General features: G+C 37.6%; 1 protein-coding gene across 3 annotated transcripts in view; it reads right to left on the reverse strand.

Moving 5' to 3' along the window:
• Positions 1 to 6,841: 6,841 nt before the first annotated feature.
• Positions 6,842 to 24,409, reverse strand: part of eRF1 (eukaryotic release factor 1) — a 49,851-nt gene continuing 32,283 nt past the window's right edge. For 2 of the 3 annotated variants that reach the window (XM_070094952.1, XM_070094953.1), the window contains exons 8-13: positions 17,710 to 17,839; positions 15,906 to 16,032; positions 14,846 to 14,939; positions 11,956 to 12,103; positions 10,611 to 10,721; positions 6,842 to 9,645 (exon numbers count right to left, since the gene is read on the reverse strand). In XM_070094952.1, the coding sequence (XP_069951053.1) occupies positions 10,633 to 10,721; positions 11,956 to 12,103; positions 14,846 to 14,939; positions 15,906 to 16,032; positions 17,710 to 17,839 (588 nt within the window). In that variant the 3' untranslated portion in view covers positions 6,842 to 9,645; positions 10,611 to 10,632. The remainder of the gene's footprint in view (positions 9,646 to 10,610; positions 10,722 to 11,955; positions 12,104 to 14,845; positions 14,940 to 15,905; positions 16,033 to 17,709; positions 17,840 to 24,409) is intronic. The other variant, XM_070094954.1, reaches the window with a different exon arrangement.

Below are 24,409 nucleotides of genomic sequence, written 5' to 3' on the forward strand. Positions count from 1 at the left end.
ATTTACATGGAGTGGATTGGTGTGACCTGGCAAGTGATTTTCCTGTGGAGCAGGTAGGTGGAGATAGTTGCCATTATGACATTTTTTCAAAGTATAGTTCAAGCTACTTAGGCAAATTAGGAAAATTTGATTCAACAAAAATAACCCAAAATGGATAAACAATAGATTAAAATACCTCAATAGGTCAAAAGAGTAAGAGACTTAAGAAATCAATATATTCAATAAGAGAGAGAAATCACAAAAGAAATAAGAAACGTCAAAGGAATATTGAAGCTCAACCCAAAAGGTTTCTTTCAGTTATAAGAGTAAAATTAGAAAGATGATAGGCCCACTTAAATGTTGCTCAGGTCAGCTGTGTTAGTGACAAAGAAATGTGTACAATTTTCAACACCCTTTTTCCTGTTTTTACACAAAACTCCTGAAGTAAAAAATTATGTAGGTCAGAATGTAAATAAGTTATGCAAGATAAAAGTCACTTGTGACAGGGTTTTCAGGCATAAATTAAAACCAAACAAATCACCAGACCCTGATGAGCTGTTCTCCAGGGTTATAAAAGGAATATGAGGAACTTAGCAAACCATTAGCTAGTTTTTTCAACATATCACCACTAACTAGTATAATGCTGGATAACTGAAAAATAAATGATACCTATCTACAAAGCATGAGGTAGGTCATGCCCCTAAGTTTAATAAGTAACTGGCAATATTGTAGAAAAAGTTGTCTGTAACAAGTCTGTAGAGCCCCTCAGAGGATTACAACAACTCTACTGTCAACTGTTGGCCCTACTGCTTTGGTAACTTCAACAGGGTTTGCTACTTTTATCAGCAAAGGTAAGGATGGAGGCAGGGTCATGTGTGTACTTGTTAAGCCATATTCATTTTTTTTCCAGACTGCATTCAGAGGTAGTAGCCTTTACAGAAGTCAAGCACATCATCCTATTTATTTGGCAGTTTAATAACATGATGCTCATGTGCATTTGCTTGTTAATAAGCTACGAAGTTTTTGTAGTTCAGCTCTACTGGTAGCAATGCCACACAGCACATATCAAATGAACTGTGCAAGTGAAGTTCAAAACTACAGGGGACACATTTCTCACTCATTGGAATTGTTTACCATTTATATGATACATTTCTCAACATGTAGGTAGTAGGTTGGTAGACAGCAACCACCCAGGGAGGTACTACCGTCCTGCCAAGTGAGTGTAAAACGAAGCCTGTGATTGTTTTACATGATGGTAGGATTGCTGATGTCTTTTGTCTGTCTCATAAATATGCAAGATTACAGGCATGTCTTGCTACTTCTACTTACACTTAGGTCACACTACACATACATGTACACATTTATTTATACACACTCATCTGAGTTTTCTTTGATTTTATCTTAATAGTTCTTGGTCTTATTAATTTTCCTTTTATATCCATGGGGAAGTGGAATAAGAATCTTTCCTCCGTAAGCCATGCGTGTTGTAAAAGTCAACTAAAATGCCGGGAACAATGGGCTAGTAACCCCTTTTCCTGTAAAGATTACTAAAAAGAATAAGAAAAAGAAAATTGTCAAAGTGGGAAGTCTGAATGTGCGTGGATGTTGTGCAGATGATAAGAAAGAGATGATTGTGGATGTTATGAATGAGAAGAAGCTGGATGTCCTGGCTTTAAGTGAAACAAAGCTGAAGGGGGTGGGAGAGTTTCAGTGGAGAGGAATAAATGGGATTAGGTCAGGGGTTTCAAATAGAGTTAGAGCTAAAGAAGGAGTAGCAATAATGTTGAAGGATAAGCTATGGCAGGAAAAGAGGGACTATAAATGTATTAATTCAAGGATTATGTGGAGTAAAATAAAGATTGGATGTGAAAAGTGGGTTATAATAAGCGTGTATGCACCTGGAGAAGAGAGAAGTGTAGAGGAGAGAGAGAGATTTTGGGAAATGTTGAGTGAATGCGTGGGGAGTTTTGAATCAAGTGTGAGAGTAATGGTGGTTGGGGATTTTAATGCTAAAGTGGGTAAAAATGTTATGGAGGGAGTAGTAGGTAAATTTGGGGTGCCAGGGGTAAATGTAAATGGGGAGCCTTTAATTGAGCTATGTGTAGAAAGAAATTTGGTAATAAGTAATACATATTTTATGAAAAAGAGGATAAATAAATATACAAGGTATGATGTAGCACGTAATGAAAGTAGTTTATTAGATTATGTATTGGTGGATAAAAGGTTGATGGGTAGGCTCCAGGATGTACATGTTTATAGAGGGGCAACTGATATATCGGATCATTATTTAGTTGTAGCTACAGTTAGAGTAAGAGGTAGATGGGAAAAGAGGAAGGTGGCAACAACAAGTAAGAGGGAAGTGAAAGTGTATAAACTAAGGGAGGAGGAAGTTCGGGTGAGATATAAGCGACTATTGGCAGAAAGGTGGGCTAGTGCAAAGATGAGTAGTGGGGGGGTTGAAGAGGGTTGGAATAGTTTTAAAAATGCAGTATTAGAATGTGGGGCAGAAGTTTGTGGTTATAGGAGGGTGGGGGCAGGAGGAAAGAGGAGTGATTGGTGGAATGATGAAGTAAAGGGTGTGATAAAAGAGAAAAAGGTAGCTTATGAGAGGTTTTTACAAAGCAGAAGTGTTATAAGAAGAGCAGAGTATATGGAGAGTAAAAGAAAGGTAAAGAGAGTGGTGAGAGAGTGCAAAAGGAGAGCAGATGATAGAGTGGGAGAGGCACTGTCAAGAAATTTTAATGAAAATAAGAAAAAATTTTGGAGTGAGTTAAACAAGTTAAGAAAGCCTAGGGAAAATATGGATTTGTCAGTTAAAAACAGAGTAGGGGAGTTAGTAGATGGGGAGATGGAGGTATTGGGTAGATGGCGAGAATATTTTGAGGAACTTTTAAATGTTAAGGAAGAAACAGAGGCAGTAATTTCATGCACTGGTCAGGGAGGTATACCATCTTTTAGGAGTGAAGAAGAGCAGAATGTAAGTGTGGGGGAGGTACGTGAGGCATTACGTAAAATGAAAGGGGGTAAAGCAGCTGGAACTGATGGGATCATGACAGAAATGTTAAAAGCAGGGGGGGATATAGTGTTGGAGTGGTTGGTACTTTTGTTTAATAAATGTATGAAAGAGGGGAAGGTACCTAGGGATTGGCAGAGAGCATGTATAGTCCCTTTATATAAAGGGAAAGGGGACAAAAGAGACTGTAAAAATTATAGAGGAATAAGCTTACTGAGTATACCAGGAAAAGTGTACGGTAGGGTTATAATTGAAAGAATTAGAGGTAAGACAGAATGTAGGATTGCGGATGAGCAAGGAGGTTTTAGAGTGGGTAGGGGATGTGTAGATCAGGTGTTTACATTGAAGCATATATGTGAACAGTATTTAGATAAAGATAGGGAAGTTTTTATTGCATTTATGGATTTAGAAAAGGCATATGATAGAGTGGATAGAGGAGCAATGTGGCAGATGTTGCAAGTATATGGAATAGGTGGTAAGTTATTAAATGCTGTAAAGAGTTTTTATGAGGATAGTGAGGCTCAGGTTAGGGTGTGTAGAAGAGAGGGAGACTACTTCCCGGTAAAAGTAGGTCTTAGACAGGGATGTGTAATGTCACCATGGTTGTTTAATATATTTATAGATGGGGTTGTAAAGGAAGTAAATGCTAGGGTGTTTGGGAGAGGGGTGGGATTAAATTATGGGGAATCAAATTCAAAATGGGAATTGACACAGTTACTTTTTGCTGATGATACTGTGCTTATGGGAGATTCTAAAGAAAAATTGCAAAGGTTAGTGGATGAGTTTGGGAATGTGTGTAAAGGTAGAAAGTTGAAAGTGAACATAGAAAAGAGTAAGGTGATGAGGGTGTCAAATGATTTAGATAAAGAAAAATTGGATATCAAATTGGGGAGGAGGAGTATGGAAGAAGTGAATGTTTTCAGATACTTGGGAGTTGACGTGTCGGCGGATGGATTTATGAAGGATGAGGTTAATCATAGAATTGATGAGGGAAAAAAGGTGAGTGGTGCGTTGAGGTATATGTGGAGTCAAAAAACGTTATCTATGGAGGCAAAGAAGGGAATGTATGAAAGTATAGTAGTACCAACACTCTTATATGGGTGTGAAGCTTGGGTGGTAAATGCAGCAGCGAGGAGACGGTTGGAGGCAGCGGAGATGTCCTGTTTAAGGGCAATGTGTGGTGTAAATATTATGCAGAAAATTCGGAGTGTGGAAATTAGGAGAAGGTGTGGAGTTAATAAAAGTATTAGTCAGAGGGCAGAAGAGGGGTTGTTGAGGTGGTTTGGTCATTTAGAGAGAATGGATCACAGTAGAATGACATGGAAAGCATATAAATCTATAGGGGAAGGAAGGCGGGGTAGGGGTCGTCCTCGAAAGGGTTGGAGAGAGGGGGTAAAGGAGGTTTTGTGGGTAAGGGGCTTGGACTTCCAGCAAGCGTGCGTGAGCGTGTTAGATAGGAGTGAATGGAGACGAATGGTACTTGGGACCTGACGATCTGTTGGAGTGTGAGCAGGGTAATATTTAGTGAAGGGATTCAGGGAAACCGGTTATTTTCATATAGTCGGACTTGAGTCCTGGAAATGGGAAGTACAATGCCTGCACTTTAAAGGAGGGGTTTGGGATATTGGCAGTTTGGAGGGATATGTTGTGTATCTTTATATGTTTATGCTTCTAGACTGTTGTATTCTGAGCACCTCTGCAAAAACAGTGATAATGTGCGAGTGTGGTGAAAGTGTTGAATGATGATGAAAGTATTTTCTTTTTGGGGATTTTCTTTCTTTTTTGGGTCACCCTGCCTCGGTGGGAGACGGCCGACTTGTTGAAAAAAAAAAAAAAAAATTTCTCAACATTTGAGATCTGGAGGATGGCAAGCATAGCTGCAAGAAAAGAGGTGACAGTGAAAAGCAATAGCTCATCAGTAGGGAAACTGGAAAGATTGGGAAGATGTATGAAGTGCCAAATCTGTGTTCAAATTGCCACAGGGATCAGTAATTGGGATGGGTTTAAGAGTAAGATTGTGAGAATTGGGAAATGATTACCATGGAAGATGAGGTGATAAAGAGCTATGCACAAATGTATGGGCATAGGGGTCTAGGTGTACATAATTTGTGTTCAAGATATGGCGAGGACAAGAGACGAGAAAAGAGTAACTGATCTTTGCATGTCACTGTGCAACTTACCCCATAGTAGATAACAATTAAAATAGCCTAATAAAAGAAGCAGTGTAGGTAAGGATGTAAAGTTTTTCATTTCAAGTGCATGAAGGAACAGATACAAGAAGAGACTGTTGAAGTATAAGGAGGCTGAAGTGAAGGCGAGTACAAATGGAAATCTGAGAATGCAAAATATCTTGGCACACAAGTGCACTTTAGATGAATGACTAATCAGGATAAGGGTCAGGTAATTGTAATATAGCAGTACAGTATAGATTCTTGAAGACATACATACAAGAAAAAACTGGCAAGTCAACATTTAGAGGGTCTGAGTATTTAGATTCAAACTAAAGAAAGGAATAAGAGGTCTGAGCCCTCAGATCAAGAGCCCCTTTGCCACAGCAAATTCAGATCCAATAAAGTAAGGCATTCTCAAAATATTTGGAAACTAGGAAGTGAATTTTTTTTTCTTGGACCTGATTCTTTAAAAAGAAAAACTCTGACAAATTATTTATCACAGTGGGCTATAATTTACCCCAGCCTGCATTTATGGATGACTTTGTCATGTCATCCCATGATAATTTTATGTGCATTAGTGCATCTGCAATATTAAAAATATGGTAGAATTCTGGCACTAGTCTCTGAGCTCGCATTCATTACTGTGATAAGTTTTTCTACAGCTTTATACGTGTATTGGCACCAAAATGTTCTAATTCTTCAATCCAATGTTTGTAGCAAATGTCATAATGGATGGCAAAAAAAACCCTGTAAAATTGGGTTCAGACCCAGGATGAATTGCAAGGTTTTATCTGGCCAAGATAATCTTCATTAGGTCAACAGAATAATGCTTGAACTAATTACCAACAAAGTACATGTACCTTAATCATCCATGCTGCCTTGCTACACTACCAGGTTAACAGGAAAAAATAGTTTTTGTCTAATCCTTTTAAAGTACAAGGCATCTGTACAGGATAAAATTGCACACATTTGCACTTGATAAATCCTGTTGCATTAACACAAACAGAAGTGATCCTTTATTGCCTTGAACCCAGGTGCAAATTTCTCTTGCTAGTTTATTAAGTTTTTGATGGCATTTTTTCCAGCATAGCTCTCTCTCTCCAGCATTAAACAGTGGATGGGCAGTGTAACCCTTCTCAGAAATAATTTCCACAAACTCTGTAGGGAAACTTCCTGCACCAATGTAATCAGCTGACATATACTTTGCTAAACTAAGTTATGCAGTTGACTGTGGTGTTTAAAGTAACTTTGCAAAGCATCCAACACTAAACATACACACCTGTAAGGACTTTCCTTCATTCTCTCAGTTTCACAGTTAGATTTGAAACAAAATTATTATAGTAAGTACAGCATCAGTTCCAGCATGTCATTACTGCTTGACTTGGTATTCTCATTCGGCTCATTCACCCATACAATTACAGTATTAGTGTCTGATACATCATAGCTTCAGATGAAAATAAAAATACATTGCATGACTGCTAAACAATAATGAAAATACATTTACTAGGATTGTGATATTCAGTATCTTATGCATCTAGACAAAAAGGCATAAACTAGGCAAACTGGCAAATATAATAAAGAAACAAAGTATCCAAATGACAATACCAGAGCTGAAGATGTAGGAAGCATCAGTCATCTAGATGCAGTAGCAGAAGTAGGTAATGATGGAAATATGCGGTCAACTTTCCCTAAATTATTTTATTAGCCGATCCATACAGGTGTTCAAAACCCTAGAGAAAACAATAGTACACTGGCGGCTGGCTTGGGTTGTGGGGACTTTAGAGACAGTATTTTCTATTAGATCTCTTACATTTTTAAGTTTCAAAAATGCATTATGAATTACATTTCACAAAATATCAAAAGCATTATACAGAAACTGGAGGATGATAAATTTACGAGTTAATGGAATTTGTCAGGGCCAAAATTTTTAAAAATTTGTATCCAAATTTTGACAATGAAAGTATTACTGACATTTTTCTTATTCAGTCAAAAAATTCAATGAGTGCATTTTAAGTTTCTTTTTTATTTTACTATTATTGGAAACTTTAATAATAAGTCAATTAACAGGCTTAAACTCACTCCTGAATACTTACGAAATATAAACAAGTTCCCATGTAATAGCTTTTCTGAGGAAAACTGTAAGTAGTCCATCACCCTTCAGATTCAATAACCCATACCTAAGTCATCTTGACAGGATGCCTTGAATAGTGGCATATTATGTGTGCAAGTTCCAAAGTTTAGTTACGAGCAAAGGCATTGTGGATAATTTTTTTTTTTGTTACCAATAAAATGTACAGGTGAAGTAGAATTCTGGCAACTTCTCTATAGCACAATCCACAATGCACCTGCTGTTCTGCACCCATAAGGACTCCCCTGACTTGAGAGTTCAAGCCTTAACAGGAGACTTCACCTAAACTGGAAGTGCGAACTGAGGTAATGTGTAGACATTTGGTTGTCAAGACGAGCCAATAATTCTTCCTAGTCTATCATTTCCTCGCGCAAATACTTATACCCCGTTCATAAGAACAGGAACATAAAAATACCCAATAAGGCACAGATAAGATGCTACAGTTTGGCAAAAATTAACCACACTGGGGGCTAACAGTATCAAAAACAACAGGTAACACTGTAATCCTGAATCAGGCGACAATGTCAACCCGCCATCATATGAATGACAACAGTGTTAAGCTACCACCCACTGAGCCAGACAACTGTTATCAGCTGTTCCTGCCAACACAGGAAGTCTGCCATTAAATGTTTTGGCTCATAACTTCTACATATTATATCTGCAGTTTATTTGGCTCTCCTCTTTTAATTCTCCCGCACACACAAAAAAAAAAAAAGAAAAAAAAAATCTAAAGACCTAGGGAGTGTCTTGGCATCCATGACCCAAAGGCAGCAGTTAAACAATTGGGTGGGACTGGGCCATCTTTCATAAAGCTATGTACCACTCACTCACAACACTGATTTTAAAACTTTCATATTTCAGCATTGCACAACTTTAATTTCCTCCGGCCTGGAGTTTCACAAAAGTACCTGTTGTTCTGACCGTTTCCCATATACCACTTAAATTCCTTAACAAAACTTACCCTGACTTGCTACTAGTATTATCTAACAGAAACAAATAAGAGAATAACAGCAGTCATCACAGTATCAGAGGAGGAAATATACCAGGATTATCAGAAATATTAACTTGGCTCCTAATTATTCAGCTTATTCTAAATTAAAAATGGGGCCAAGTTGGACTCTCCTCTCCACAAATATGCTCAGCAAATGCACTTTAAGATATAAAAACCTTACCAACATGAAACTCATTCCTGCATGAAGATTAGCCTGTTTGGATACTATCAAAATATTACAAGTTAAAGTTTCAGCAATTCCAACTACTTTTACCAACATTAACTTATTACTCCTTATCAATAGTATCAAGCCTAATATAAAACTTTAGTTAGCAACCCCACCCTATATCAATACCACACCTGATTCCCACAGATGTAGATTTAACATTCTACAAAATACAGGTACTATGAAATACTATAATTCATGGCGATGTTTTATCTATAAAATAATTAGCAATCATCAGAATTTTAACTTAGGATTGTTAGGGAATATTTATCTCCAGTAAGAAAAACAGCCAAATACTGCACCAGTTTCATAGCCTCCCCTTACAATTTCTGACTGTAAAATTCATAATGTTGAAAGTTGTGGCACTTATAACTGGTGCTTTAGTGAATCAGCCAAAATATATTGAAGTCAAAAATTAGTACTATGACCAATACAAAGATTACAGGCTTATGGGCCATCATACATAGGTATTTTTAATTAACTAAAAGCCTTTAAGGGTTTTCACACAAACTGGCTGTTTGACTGAAATTTCTTTAGGTACTCTCCCTTGCTCTGAGTATGGCAAGAAATGCATCTGTGAAACATGTGGAGTTTAGTTTGTCCATAAACATTGGCCAAGAACAATTATTCTTTTGACTATTAATGGGATCTTATGACCCGGAAATGCCTCCATGACCCCTTACCCTCCCCTCTCTAACCAGTCTCCCGTTCTCCTGTCCCGAGCACCCACATAATGTGCCACCTTGTAAAAATGTTACCCAGGATTAGATGCTGGTAATAATATTCAAAATTTATTACAATATAGAACAGAAAAGCCTGATTGTCAGGCAACAATGTAGAACCACACTATGTCGGTGGTTCAAGAGTGACTTGCGTCTTAACAAGGGAACATCAGAGCTGCACAGCGCCTGGAGTAATTCACACGATGAGCAATCTCCTCAGTTGATCCCACACTATGTTCCCTAGGGCAGTGTTCCTCAAATAGTGAGTTCTTCCCCCAAGGTGGTACTCCTTCACTGCCATGCCCTTGTGTACAGGCAGTATCCAATATTTACATATAATCATCTAAATCAATATCGTTGAACTCATCTTCCAGGTCTGCTAGTTGTTGTAGGTCAACCTTGTAGCGCAAGATCCCTGCAAAATATTAAAAACTGAAATGAATAAATGTGTACAAAAATGTAGTAAGTTATCCAGAAAATATTGAAAGCAAAGTTCCCAGTTTAGGCAAAGGGTGAAAAATTTATGAAATCTGTTTTAAACCCAAATTCAATAGGTTTGAGGATAGATAAATAAACGATGAATTAATGTTACAACTTATTAACTATAGTATGATACAAGCAAAGTAAAATGCCAACCCAAATTTCAGAAAAATCAATAGGGGAAAAATACAAAAATAACATGTAAATTAGTTTGACCATGCTCAATACAGTATATTTAATAACTAAAATGTCATGATTTTTTTTATTTCGTCAATGGTTAAGTACAGAGATATTACTTACACATCTTTGAATTTCAACAAGTATTTTTATGAATCATTGGCCATTTCTAATCAAACTTGAGTCAAGAGAAATGTAATAAATCACTAGCTAGTTCAAGGACTTAGAAAATGGGGGCAGACATGCACACATTTTGCAAACAACCACACTTTCAACAAGATGTATATACTAGAAGTCTGTAAATACAACTATCAAAGTGCTAGTGAAATATTTTAAACTAGTAAGAGTGAGAAAGGGAAGCAAAGTTGCAATGCACTGGAAAGTGAGGACAAAAACTATTGTAAAGCTTATACAAAGGGTATATAGTTGGTGCTCATCTAGCATGATCCTGCTCTGCACAGTCTTATTGCATACACACAGTGCTTTAAATTATTACTTACATTCCTAATTTTTATCATACTAAACTATGGTATTAGTGAGTATTATTGTCAAATGTCAACAAGTATTTTAGTCTGCAAAATCCATCATTCACATTAGATAATAAAACAACTTCAGTAGCCTAGATAAAGAAAAACAGAGCCTTTTAGGTTATTTCCATAAATGGTGATTAATTTAAATTTTTACAAAATAAAATAGTTCACTCCTACATTAAAATAGACTAACCGAAACAGTTCAGAGATAACATTTAAATATAATCATCGAGGTCAACACCAAACTCTCCCAGATCCTCTGAGTCTTCCAGACCTTGTAGGTCCACTTTGTAGCGAAGTATACCTAACAATGCATAATAAAAACATATGGTAAAGGATAAAAAAAAAAAATGAATGAATGAATTAATCTGCCTATATAAAATAAACAAGCAAACATTAAAAAAAATTAAAACAAAAATATAAATACAGTAGTTAAAATTTAAAGTAGAAAAATATACCTTTCATGAACATGCAAAATTAACAAAAGTATGGTTTGAATACAGGCACCACTGGAATGTATCCTCATCCTGTATCCATACTTTTCTACTAACTTTTTTTTTTTTTTTATACAGTGGTTATCTCCAAAGACAAAGTGGGCAGACATCACAAAAAACAACCTTGTGAACTTTCAACATTTCCACTCAATGTTACAAGTGTAAGCCCTCAGTCCTACCACCAGAACCCATCTTCTGGCTAACTTGTTTACTCAAATGCCTTTGTAAATTTTACCTTGTTCACATCCCAACAGCATGTCACTTTGCAAAATTTGCCTGCCTCCACTCTGATCTAATACACTCACATGAGCCTGCTAGATGCTCGAGCCTCTACCAATCAAAACCGTCCATGATGGTAACATTATTCTAGTGACTTTATTCTGACATTCTTCAAAACCTCCTCCAACTCACCCCAACCCTTCCTGAGACAACCCTTATCTATTCTTCTGTTCAACCTCACTATATACACACACTGTCAACCAATCCTTGTCTAAATGACCAAACCATATTAACTCTTCCCCCACCCCCTGAATTATACTTTTCATGCTCCCTACACTATCCTCTAAATTCTATGCTCCTTATTCTTTGCATTTTATTCAGAGGCACACACTGATCTCAAATGTAACAACTTTGCTGCCTCCTCCTCAGCCCTATGGATAATACCTTTAGTAATTCTGCACCTCCTCCTAATCTCCAAGCTCCAAATTCTCTACATAATATTTACACCACACATTGCCCTGACATGACATCACTGTCTTCAGCCTACTCCTCGCTGCAACATTCACAACCCATGCTTCACATCCATACAAGTATATTGGTACCACCATACTCTCATACATTCCCTTCTTTGTCTCTATGGATAATGTCTCCACAGATGCCTCAATGCATCACCCACCTATTTTCCTTCATCATTCTATTGTGGATATTTAAGATTTTTATTTATTGCATTTTGAAAAAAAAAAAAATATTACATTTACTTATTAATATTACTGAAAGATCTGCCCCCTTCCCTTTGGTGTCTTGCGCAGTGCACTTACTACGTACCTCCAATACCACCAAACCCTCGTACATATTGAGAGCCTTCCTGGGAGCGGTCTGTGATGATTTCCAAGGTAGCACCAAAGCTCTTGTAGTTATTTGCTAGCCACTCTAGTAAAGGCATCGAGTCTACCAACTCCAATTCTACTCCAGTCTATAAAAGAATTATCATGTATTATATAAAAAAAAAACTGTTCATATAATTTGTTTAAGCAAAAAACAATAAATGCAAATGAAGTCTGACATGACATCGCACACTGTGCTGCTGAATAGAATTTTAACATAGGCGCCAAGGTGACCTAAAAAAGAAAAAACTTTCACTATTATTCATTATCACTGTCTTGTCAGAGGCATGCAGATACCACGGTTCAGATGCCCCTTCAAACTGCAAATATCCTCACCCTGGACAAAACAGCTCATCAAATCCAAAAAACCACCTGTTTCATACGTTTCCAACATCTCCCACACTGCTCCCCTATCCACACTATCATGTTTCAATATAAACACTTGATCTACACATCCCCTACACTTCCTAAAGCCTCCTAGTTCATCAGCAATCTTGTTCTTCATCTTACTCTATAATTCGTTCAATAATTACTATACACTTTACCCTAGAATACATTATCTTAAAAATACAAAATAAAGTGACTTTCATATCTCATTTTTCACTAGACTCCCATGTTATAACTTAACCCTTTCAGTGTCGGGGCCCCTGACCCTTAACTCACTGTTGAAAAAAAAAAAACTAATGAAATGATAGAGAATCTTTTCCTGGTGATAATGACACCAAAAGTATGAAATTTGATGGAAAACTTACAAAATTACGCTCTTGCGAAGTTAGCAATCTCAAGAGATATTTACGCATTGTCGATTTCGCCCACTGAGCCCTATTTTTGGCCAATTCCATTGTTCCAGTTGACTAAAATCATAGCTATTTCACTAGAACTCCATTTGTTCTATCGACTGAGTACAAGAAACTGCCCATTTATCAATTTCAACTATTAAATAGTGGTCAGAAATTGGCAATTTGACCAATTTCACAAAAAAATCAAAATATGCCAATTTCAAAATAGGGTCCAGAATAAACAAGGCAGACATTCCTGGCACAAAAATAATATTTTATCTGTTCATTAGTTACATCTCCAGGCCCCTCTTATATTACTCTTGCTTTCCATTTTTAGTTTTTATTCTCACAAAAAATAATAGATTTACTGTTATGCAGACTACTGCAGTATTATAATAATTGTATTAATAATGTTAACCCATTCGTGACTGCGTATTAGACCGGCCAATTGGACATGCACTGGACAGACATTTGTTTACTCTTGACCATCGGCAAAAATCGAACATTTCCACTACTTTGAGCTTAATTTCAGGGTACCTTTCATCGTGAAACCAATCAAAATCATCTCCATTTCTGTAACCTATCTTCCATTCTATCAAATGAGACCAAGAAAATGAAAATACAACCATAAATATCATACAAAAATACACAAAGTCGCTGTTTTAAACCAAAATCACGATCTTTTTTTTTTTTCCTCATTATGCACTGCATGCTGCAGGATTTTTTTTTATACTGCACACACTGACCATGCAGACCCATTCTTTCACATGTAGGCCTACTAGCTTTCTTCCACAAGATTTGAAGGAGTTAGAATTTTGGCGTAGTATTATGGGATTGACACTGACTCTCAAGCAGTAATGTTATGGGACCGACATTGAGAGGGTTAAGATGCAGACTAGGATAATAATTAATTTTTTTTTTCTGAGGGGGAGGAAAAAGGGATGAATTTTTTAGGAATGCATTGTACTCATGGAAAACTGACCTCCCTCTCCCATTCCCTAATTCACTCTCCTCCATAATGTTTTCTATTCTCCATTCCCTCTTCTCCCAGGAAGTGAAGGGCAAGAGTGTGCTAAATCTCTAGGGGTCCTGCAGTGCCTTGAAGAAATGGGAGGAAATCAAAATCAAAGGCAAGTGGGTAGGGGGGAAGGAAACAGGTTCAATTCCTTGGATCAAGAGCCACTCACATCATTAAGGCCCCTGAAAGGTCCTTGCTGAGAAATGTGCCACTGCCAGTAATATCCTCTGTTACGTCTTGCAGATATATTTATAATCTATGAAGAGCTATTACTGTAGGGATACATATTTTTCACACCCTGTTATCTTAAGTATTTTTAAACTCCCTATGGTCATAATGCAATATAATACCCTGAATAACCAGTCATAGCATTCTCATTAAGGAGAGGGAGAAGATAAAAGGGAGGCATGCTGTGCACTTTAACAAATTTCTCTAACTGTTGGTGTATGAAGCATCATTAAATCTGGAATTCATTTAAAATCTAAAGCAATTCTATGGAAAAGGCAGTAAGTATTTGTCAATTATTAAATCATAACACTGAATGGAAATATTGATGAATTTAAGTGTTGGTAGGTGTGGGGTATCCACTGCTTTGGGTTTGCAAGCACTATCATACTTCTCTGAAAGAAAATTGTAAACGGTGCCAACATAGTGGCTTCAATACATAGGTACCTAGATCATTTTCTTACCCATTATAAGAGAAAAAAAAAAAAAAACAATTCTACAGAACACTACTGATTACACCTAGAATGCAAGATGTTCTGAGAGAATGGAATAACAGTACTGCCTTTTTCCCTCCAGCCAGAATTTGAAATACTGATTTAAATATATAACAAACTATAAGGGGGTGTACTGTACATATGATATTTAAGGCAGTGAAGTCAATATCACAGTTTCAACCACTAGTAGGCTTTATCAAGTACATGATGTACTGTACTCATGGATAAATTATAGCATTCATGACTTCATTGCACTGTCTTTTTATTACTTACCAGCACTGACTTTATTAACAGAAGTATGCAAAATCAACTTACAGCTTTGTCAGTAAAGTGAGTTTTGTCCTTTTCTTGTTCAGGAGTTAAGTGTAAAATTGTTTCTTCTCCAGACTGATGGTTCTTCAAAACATATCTAAAAAATAAGAAGAAAATTATTCTTTAATATTTATTTTACTTATTTACTCAACTGTACATCACCTAAACATTTTCCATCCAGTTATCAATAATTCTCACCAAGACCACACAGTCACTATCACAACATACTCTAATTACCTTTCTAAAAGACATCATTGTTTAATACTAACCCAGTGAACTGTAACACTGATACCCAACTTTTCAAGTGCAGGCATTGTACTTTCCATCTCCAAAACTAAAGTCCGGCTAACAGTTTTCCCTGAATCTCTTCATACAGTAGGTGTCATAAATGTGAATGCCCATAAGCAAGCTCTTATGAGACTTTGCCACTCTTATGAGTGCCTCTTGCCATGCTGCCAAAAACTAAAGAAATGAATAAATTATTGTGATTTTTCCATACTTTAATGACCTGCCTGGAAATTCACTTGACTTAAATCTGAGTAAGCTTTATGGCATAGACATGTCCTCTAACCCCAGGATACTGACTTTTCTATCCTCCATAAGTTAGCCTTGTCATTACCTAGGAGACTTAAGGAATGCATCAAGGGGAAAGGTAATCCTTCAAAATATTAGCTTAGGCAAGGAACACAAATTTCAGCAGTAAATCTTTAAAACAATTGGTTGTGGTGAGATACCTCACTTTCTATGTGATCTGTTTGTGCATGTGAATATTTATGATGCCTACTGCAAATATTACCATACCCACACTACAATAACACATTAAATCACAAAAACCATTTCCCTCTTATTTAATCTAATATACTCACACTCTTAGTTAATAAATGAAATGAGCAAAAATGGATTCTAGTCTATTATATTCATTTGGAACTGTTCAACCTTTTAAGGGTTTTACAGCACAGAAAATGGGAGGTAATCGGATATGAGCCAAGGAAGAGACAGGAAGGAATATTTCTGACTCTTTGGTTTATAACACTAAGAATTTCTGAATTAAGCTGTGACTGACCTGACAAGATCGAGGTTTTCCCAGCAAATGAGGATCTCAACAGCTCCACACTCTAGGGCCTTTAGCGTATCTACAACACCAAAGCAATACTTGCCAGTATCTTGGCTAATCTCTTCGAAGTACTTAGCTGCATAAGGAAAAAAAACTATGAATTAGAATTGTGTGCATCCACATGTAAAGTCAAGCAGCTGGCCAAGGCTGCACATGGAAGCACTGTATATTTGCAGGCTAGCCAACAGTTGATTATATCTGTTAATGACTCAGGTGCCAATATCCCCCATGACCCACGTAAACCAGGCCTCCTCAATTAGAAGAAAAACACTACAGGAATGTGTTTGCCAAATGTATGTAAATGTTTTTAAGATTTACCTGTCAACCTGTGGGTTAAAGACAAAAAATAACTGGCAGTCCTGCACTAATAAAAAACTACTGACATATGTCGTTTACTCACAAATAGCTGTCTGCGCCAACCTATAAAATTACTAACATGAGGTACGATTATTATTACAGTACGTATTATATTTTCAAAATACACTAAACCAGTATTGTGGCATGATGAACCAACCTCCAAAGTCTTTCATAAAGTCTGTTTTCTATTATTTTTCTCAAAAATTATGACACTATGTAATAATTGGTTACAATTAACTCAACACTACTACTACTACACTTTCTTTAAAACTGTCATAAATGTAGTGTGCAGTGTTTCTTCATCCATTTTCTATCAGTCAAAAGATATAATACACACTGCTAACATGTTACTATGTGCTCTCCAATTAGTAATCTGAAATAAGAGGGAGCAGTGGAGATATATGTCCTAATATAAAATGCAATACCTTGTAAACCTAGAAAGAAAGAAAGAAAGAAACAAACAAAGAAAAAGAAAGGAAAAAAAAGAAAAAGAAAGAAAGAAAAAGAAAGAAAGAAAAAAAAAAGAAAAGTTTGATCTAACTTAAACTTGTCAAAAGTCTGAAAAAGCATGTGCTGTAATTGTTCCATTGGTCTCGTGTGTGCATACTTGTGCGCGTGCATGTACTGGAACCAAAAAACCTCTAGGTGTAGATACTAACATGTTAACCAAATTCTTATAATACCTAAAATATTTGACTATTCTGAATTTATCATTATTATTCTTGTATATCAGGGCTATAAAGGAGATGACTGACTTGTTGAAAAAAAAAAAAAAAATATTTAAAACTTTAAAAATCTCTTGATTTATTGCTTATTATTATAAGCAACAAATATTAAAATTTTTCATTTTCTACATTTAAATAAAAATTTACATTAAGTAAGCCCTACAATATAAATGGTAAACAATCCCAAGGCTTAAAGCCCTAAACAAGTAAAAATACTGGTAATAAAAACTTAACTACTGATTTTTTTATTCAAATTTCTTTAATTTTTTATTTTTACACTATGTAAATACTGTATTGGTTAAATTAAGCACTTTCTTCACAGTTAAGATACAAGAGTTTGCCTTGCTTTCAGCAACGTCTCTTATGAGCTTGACACAATCATATCACCATACTGCATATACAGTGGACCCCCGGTTAACGATATTTTTTCACTCCAGAAGTATGTTCAGGTGCCAGTACTGACCGAATTTGTTCCCATAAGGAATATTGTGAAGTAGATTAGTCCATTTCACACCCCCAAACATACACGTACAAACGCACTTACATAAATAAGCTTACATAATTGGTCGCATTCGGAGGTGATCGTTATGCGGGGGTCCACTGTACTATGCATATCTATGCACTGCACAGTATTTGTGAAAAAAATTACTACTATTAAGAGAAATACTCACCAATAAGTTTTTTCTCTTGGATAAATTTGACATTTGCAAGAGATTCTGCCGCTAACTCAATGGCCTGATTGAAGCCATTCTCACCACCATACGATACATCAACAAGCTTAATTACTTTTCCTTGTAACCTCTGGGAGAAAATAAATTTTTGTCACTAGATTTAAACAAAGCAATTGTCACCAGATTTAAACAACAAAGCCAATGTTGAACTCTCGCTACTTTCATTTCCTCTGTGAACATCAAATTAGAATTTAGAATGATTCAATATATTATTAAAAAATACCATAAGCACCAAATATATAGGTCAAGTACATAATGATACTGTACTTAAAAGTTAATGCAAACACCATCATTAATTGTTGTCCATAAAATTTGTTTCAGATTTGGGATCATTTTGTATTTCAAGAGGCCATCTTTCTAAAAATATTGCTCTAATCTTGTTGGCATGGAAATTTGCAAAAATAGTGTTTTCCCAATGTTGAGATTTTGGCATATAAAATCTAATGAGCCCATTTTCAACAAAATCCTATTTGGATTTCAATTTAAGGGCCATGTGCCAAGTAAAAAAAATCCTCAGGTATATGGCAAGCCAAAATGAAAAAAAAAATTTACTTGATAGTTACATTATAAAAAACTGAGTACTGTACATTACTGGAATGCATCAGTGAAGTATCCTCACCTGCCTAGTTTTTTGCTTTTAACCTCATTAGATATTTCTGACCTGTCCTGCCTGCTCTGGCCTGGCCTATCCTGCCCTGCCTACTTTGTCCTACATCTTGGAATAAATTACTAAAAAACCATGCATTTTGAGGGGGTCGAGTTACGACAGTTTTGAGGTATGATACATCTGGAATGGATTAGTACAGTAACTCAAGAGACTACAGTACAAGGGTTGTCACCCAAGTCACAGAACCCAGCCCCAGCCACATCGAAAAGCCTTTGTAGAGCCCACTACCTAAGGAAAAATCCCAATTAGCAGACAAACACTAAGGGTGTAAACATCATAATTCCTGTGGACAGGGGAGGCAGTGGATGATATTTTCAGGAAGAACAAGAAGGATGAATGCAGATATGAAAAATGTCCCCAATGATCCAACTCAAGTGGAAAAGACAAGTGTTGATGCGATAAAAATTTGTTTGAGAGTTTCACCTGGTAAGTAGGCAATGCCCAACCTGGTGCCTCCACAATAAAAGAGTAATAACCAGTGAATATTGACAACCTACAGCACATATGAACACTTGGTACTGAGGTTAATTAAGGAAGATACAAGTTTCCCTGGCTTTATGCATATTTACTTATCACAAATTCATGCAGTTTCTGATTTTTATCAGTAATGCTGTATATGCAATATACATTGCCATATGCAATTAGTGTGGTTTACAAAATATCAATGAAATGTAGGCAAGAACAGTACATACATTGTAATCTATGCAGGGAAAATTGTATAGGGACTGGAGGTTTGGCAGATGCAAAATATCCTAATGAAAAGTAAGGGGTGCAACAAGTGCACAGAGAAAACAAACCAAGTGTAAAGGGACCAATACTTCAATGCACTCCCTTCATACATCAGGAGAGGATTACCAACACATCCCTGGCTGTCTTCAAATCAGCCTCACTGGTGTTTGTGTATGACTTCATGTAGCTATCACCAACAGCCTAGTTGATCAGGTCATCTACTGGGAAACCTGGCCTGGGACACAAGGGCACTGACCCTCGGAATACACTCCAAAAAGGACCTGTTTTATTAATTACTGGCTACCAGAAAACATAGATGCTATTAAAATAAGAGTAAAATTAAATTTTTTAGTACTTAACTGCATTTTGTTTCAGGTACTAAGTGTCTAGCATGAAAATATAAAAAGACTACTAACTTATACCTGTACAGTTGCACCCCTACAAATCTGTGGGTTTTCTTACTTGCTGGTATCAGGTATCCAACAAGTATATTGATAGGCAACAACCTAGAAATAAATTCACTTACTTAATGGTTTTCTGGCTCACTGGCTTTCCCACTTCTATTCTGGTCATTATTTCTTATGAATGCCAAGATTACTGCTACATTACATAAATTTGGTCTATGAAACACAAATGAGACCAAATATGAAATAAAATTAACTATACAAACATTTTTTTTTTTTTCAACAAGTCGGCCGTCTCCCACCAAGGCAGGGTGACCCAAAAAAGAAAAAATCCCCAAAAAGAAAATAATTTCATCATCATTCAACACTTTCACCACACTCACACATTATCACTGTTTTTGCAGAGGTGCTCAAAATACAACAGTTTAGAAGCATATACGTATAAAGATACACAACATATCCCTCCAAACTGCCAATATCCCAAACCCCTCCTTTAAAGTGCAGGCATTGTACTTCCCATTTCCAGGACTCAAGTCCGACTATATGAAAATAACCGGTTTCCCTGAATCCCTTCACTAAATATTACCCTGCTCACACTCCAACAGATCGTCAGGTCCCAAGTATCATTCGTCTCCATTCACTCCTATCTAACATGCTCATGCACGCTTGCTGGAAGTCCAAGCCCCTCACCCACAAAACCTCCTTTACCCCCTCTTTCCAATCCTTTCGAGGACGACCCCTACCCCTCCTTCCTTCCCCTATAGATTTATATGATTTCCATGTCATTCTACTTTGATCCATTCTCTCTAAATGACCAAACCACCTCAACAACCCTTCTTAGCTGCCCTCTGACTAATGCTTTTATTAACTCCACACCTTCTCCTAGTTTCCACACTCCGAATTTTCTGCATAATATTTACACCACACATTGCCCTTAGACAGGACATCTCCACTGCCTCCAACCGTCTCCTCGTTGCTGCATTTACCACCCAAGCTTCACATCCATATAAGAGTGTTGGTACTACTATACTTTCATACATTCCCTTCTTTGCCTCCATAGATAACGTTTTTTGACTCCACATATACCTCAACGCACCACTCACCTTTTTTCCCTCATCAATTCTATGATTAACCTCATCCTTCATAAATCCATCCACCGACACGTCAACTCCCAAGTATCTGAAAACATTCACTTCTTCCATACTCCTCCTCCCCAATTTGATATCCAATTTTTCTTAATCTAAATCATTTGATACCCTCATCACCTTACTCTTTTCTGTGTTCACTTTCAACTTTCTACCTTTACACACATTCTCAAACTCATCCACTAACCTTTGCAATTTTTCTTTAGAATCTCCCATAAGCACAGTATCATCAGCAAAAAGTAACTGTCAATTCCCATTTTGAATTTGATTCCCCATAATTTAACCCCACCCCTCTCCCGAACACCCTAGCATTTACTTCTTTTACAACCCCATCTATAAATATATTAAACAACCATGGTGACATTACACATCCCTGTCTAAGACCTACTTTTACCAGGAAGTATTTTCCCTCTCTTCTACACACCCTAACCTGAGCCTCACTATCCTCATAAAAAGTCTTAACAGCATTTAGTAACTTACCACCTATTCCATATACAGTGGACCCCCGCATACCAATGGCATCACATAGCGATTAATCCGCATACCGCTTGCTTTAATCGCAAAAATTTTGCCTCACATACCGCTTAAAAACCCGCTCACCGATTTTCGTCCGAGACGCGTCCAATGTGCGGCCTGAGCCACGCTCACATGTTCCGCCGGTGGCATTGTTTACCAGCCAGCATCCGCGGTAACATCCAAGCATACAATCGGAATATTTCGTATTATTACAGTGTTTTCGGTGCTTTTTCTGGAAAATAAGTGACCATGGGCCCCAAGAAAGCTTCTAGTGCCAACCCTACAGCAATAAGGGTGAGAATTACAATAGAGATGAAGAAAAAGATCATTGATAAGTATGAAAGTGGAGTGCGTGTCTCCGAGCTGGCCAGGTTGTATAATAAACCCCAATCAACCATCGCTACTATTGGTGGTACAGCTGCTGCTGCTGCTGCACTGTCAGCTGCTGCTGCTGCTGCTGCACTGTCAGCTGCTGCTGCTGCACTGTCAGCTGCTGCTGCTGCTGTAGCATCGTCTGCTGCTGCTGTAACATCGTCTGTTGCTGCTGTAGCATCGTCTGTTGCTGCTGTACCACCGTCAGCTGCTGCTGCTGCTGTAGCATCGTCTGCTGCTGCTGTAACATCGTCTGCTGCTGCTGTAACATCGTCTGTTGCTGCTGTACCACCGTCAGCTGCTGCTGCTGCTGTAGCATCGTCTGCTGCTGCTGTAACATCGTCTGTTGCTGCTGTAGCATCGTCTGCTGCTGCTGTAGCATCGTCTGTTGCTGCTGTACCACTGTCAGCTGCTGCTGCTGCTGTAGCATCGTCTGCTGCTGCTGTAACATCGTCTGTTGCTGCTGTAGCATCGTCTGTTGCTGCTGTACCACCGTCAGCTGCTGCTGCTGCTGTAGCATCGTCTGCTGCTGCTGTAACATCGTCTGTTGCTGCTGTAGCATCGTCTGCTGCTGCTGTAACATCATCTGTTGCTGCTGTAGCATCGTCTGCTGCTGCTGTAACATCGTCTGCTGCTGCTGTAGCATCGTCTGCTGCTGCTGTAGCATCGTCTGTTGCTGCTGTACCACCGTCAGCTGCTGCTGCTGCTGTAGCACCGTTGTTGGTGTGGCTTATTGAGAATACCAAGAAACAATTAACCCCAGAGGATTTGCCACCCAGGATAACCCAAAAAAGTCAGTGTCATCGAAGACTGTCTAACTTATTTCCATTGGGGTCCTTAATCTTGTCTCCCAGGATGCAACCCACACAAGTCGACTAACACCCAGGTGAACAGGGAAAAATGCCTGGAACTAGTGCTCATATTGGTGAATTTAAAGCCAGCAAAAGTTGGTTTGAGAGATTTAAGAATCGTAGTGGCATACACAGTGTGATAAGGCCTGTTCTGGAAGAAAATGCCAAACAGGACCTACAGTACTCAGGAGGAAAAGGCACTCCCAGGACACAGTGTCTCATCAGTCATTGCTGCATCTTCAATAAAGTTAAGTGTCATTTATTCTTCATTTAGTAGACTAGTACATGCACAATATATACTGTGCATGTACTACTCAACTATTGTGCATGTATCCTTCTCTTTGTGTGTGGGAAAATGTATATTTCATGTGGTAAAAATTTTTTGTTCATACTTTTGGGTGTCTTGCACGGATTAATTTGATTTCCATTATTTCTTATGGGGAAAATTCATTCACATACCGATTATTTCACATAACAATGACCCCTCTTGCACGGATTAAAATCGGTATGCGGGGGTCCACTGTACTTGCAACATCTGCCACATTGCTCCTCTATCCACTCTATCATATGCCTTTTCTAAATCCATAAATGCAATAAAAACTTCCCTACCTTTATCTAAATACTGTTCACATATATGCTTCAATGTAAACACTTGATCTACACATCCCCTACCCACTCTGAAGCCTCCCTTCTCATCCGCAATCCTACATTCTGTCTTACCTCTAATTCTTTCAATTATAACCCTACCGTATACTTTTCCTGGTATACTCAGTAAACTTATTCCTCTATATTTTTTACAATTTCTTTTGTCCCCTTTCCCTTTATATAAAGGGACTATACATGCTCTCCGCCAATCCCTAGGTACCTTCCCCTCTTTCATACATTTATTAAACAAAAGTACCAACCACTCCAACACTATATCCCCCCCTGCTTTTAACATTTCTGTCATGATCCCATCAGTTCCAGCTGCTTTACCCCCTTTCATTCTATGTAATGCCTCGCGTACCTCCACCACACTTACATTCTGCTCTTCTTCACTCCTAAAAGATGGTATACCTCCCTGGCCAGTGCATGAAATTAACGCCTCCCTTTCTTCCTCAACATTTAAAAGTTCTTCAAAATATTCTCGCCTTCTACCTAATACCTCCCTTTCCCCATCTACTAATCCCCCTACTCTGTTTTTAACTGACAAATCCATACTTTCCCTAGGCTTTCTTAACTTGTTTAACTCCAAATTTTTTTCTTATTTTCATTAAAATTTCTTGACAGTGCCTCTCCCACTCTATCATCTGCTCTCCTTTTGCACTCTCTCACCACTCTCTTCACCTTTCTTTTACTCTCCATATACTCTGCTCTTCTTATAACACTTCTGCTTTGTAAAAACCTCTCATAAGCTACCTTTTTCTCTTTTATCACACCCTTTACTTCATCATTCCACCAGTCACTCCTCTTTCCTCCTGCCCCCACCCTCCTATAACTACAAACTTTTGCCCCACATTCTAACACTGCATTTTTAAAACTATTCCAACCCTCTTCAACCCCCCCACTACTCATCTTTGCACTAGCCCACCTTTCTGCCAATAGTCGCTTATATCTCACCCGAACTTCCTCCTCCCTTAGTTTATACACTTTCACCTCCCTCTTACTTGTTGTTGCCACCTTCCTCTTTTCCCATCTACCTCTTACTCTAACTGTAGCTACAACTAAATAATGATCCGATATATCAGTTGCCCCTCTATAAACATGTACATCCTGGAGCCTACCCATCAACCTTTTATCCAAACATGTTTGTATTATTTGTGATTTTAAGTTTTACAGGACATCTAGGAATGTAACCCCCAAATTTCTAGGGATGACTGTATCCCAAAACTAAATTAAAACTACACAGTACAGCAAATGTCAGGAATAATAGTTAAAATCATCATCTTTCAACAAACTGGCCATATTCCACAAAGG

This window comes from Cherax quadricarinatus, chromosome 48, assembly GCF_038502225.1.
Source record: "Cherax quadricarinatus isolate ZL_2023a chromosome 48, ASM3850222v1, whole genome shotgun sequence".
NCBI lineage: Eukaryota > Metazoa > Arthropoda > Malacostraca > Decapoda > Parastacidae > Cherax > Cherax quadricarinatus.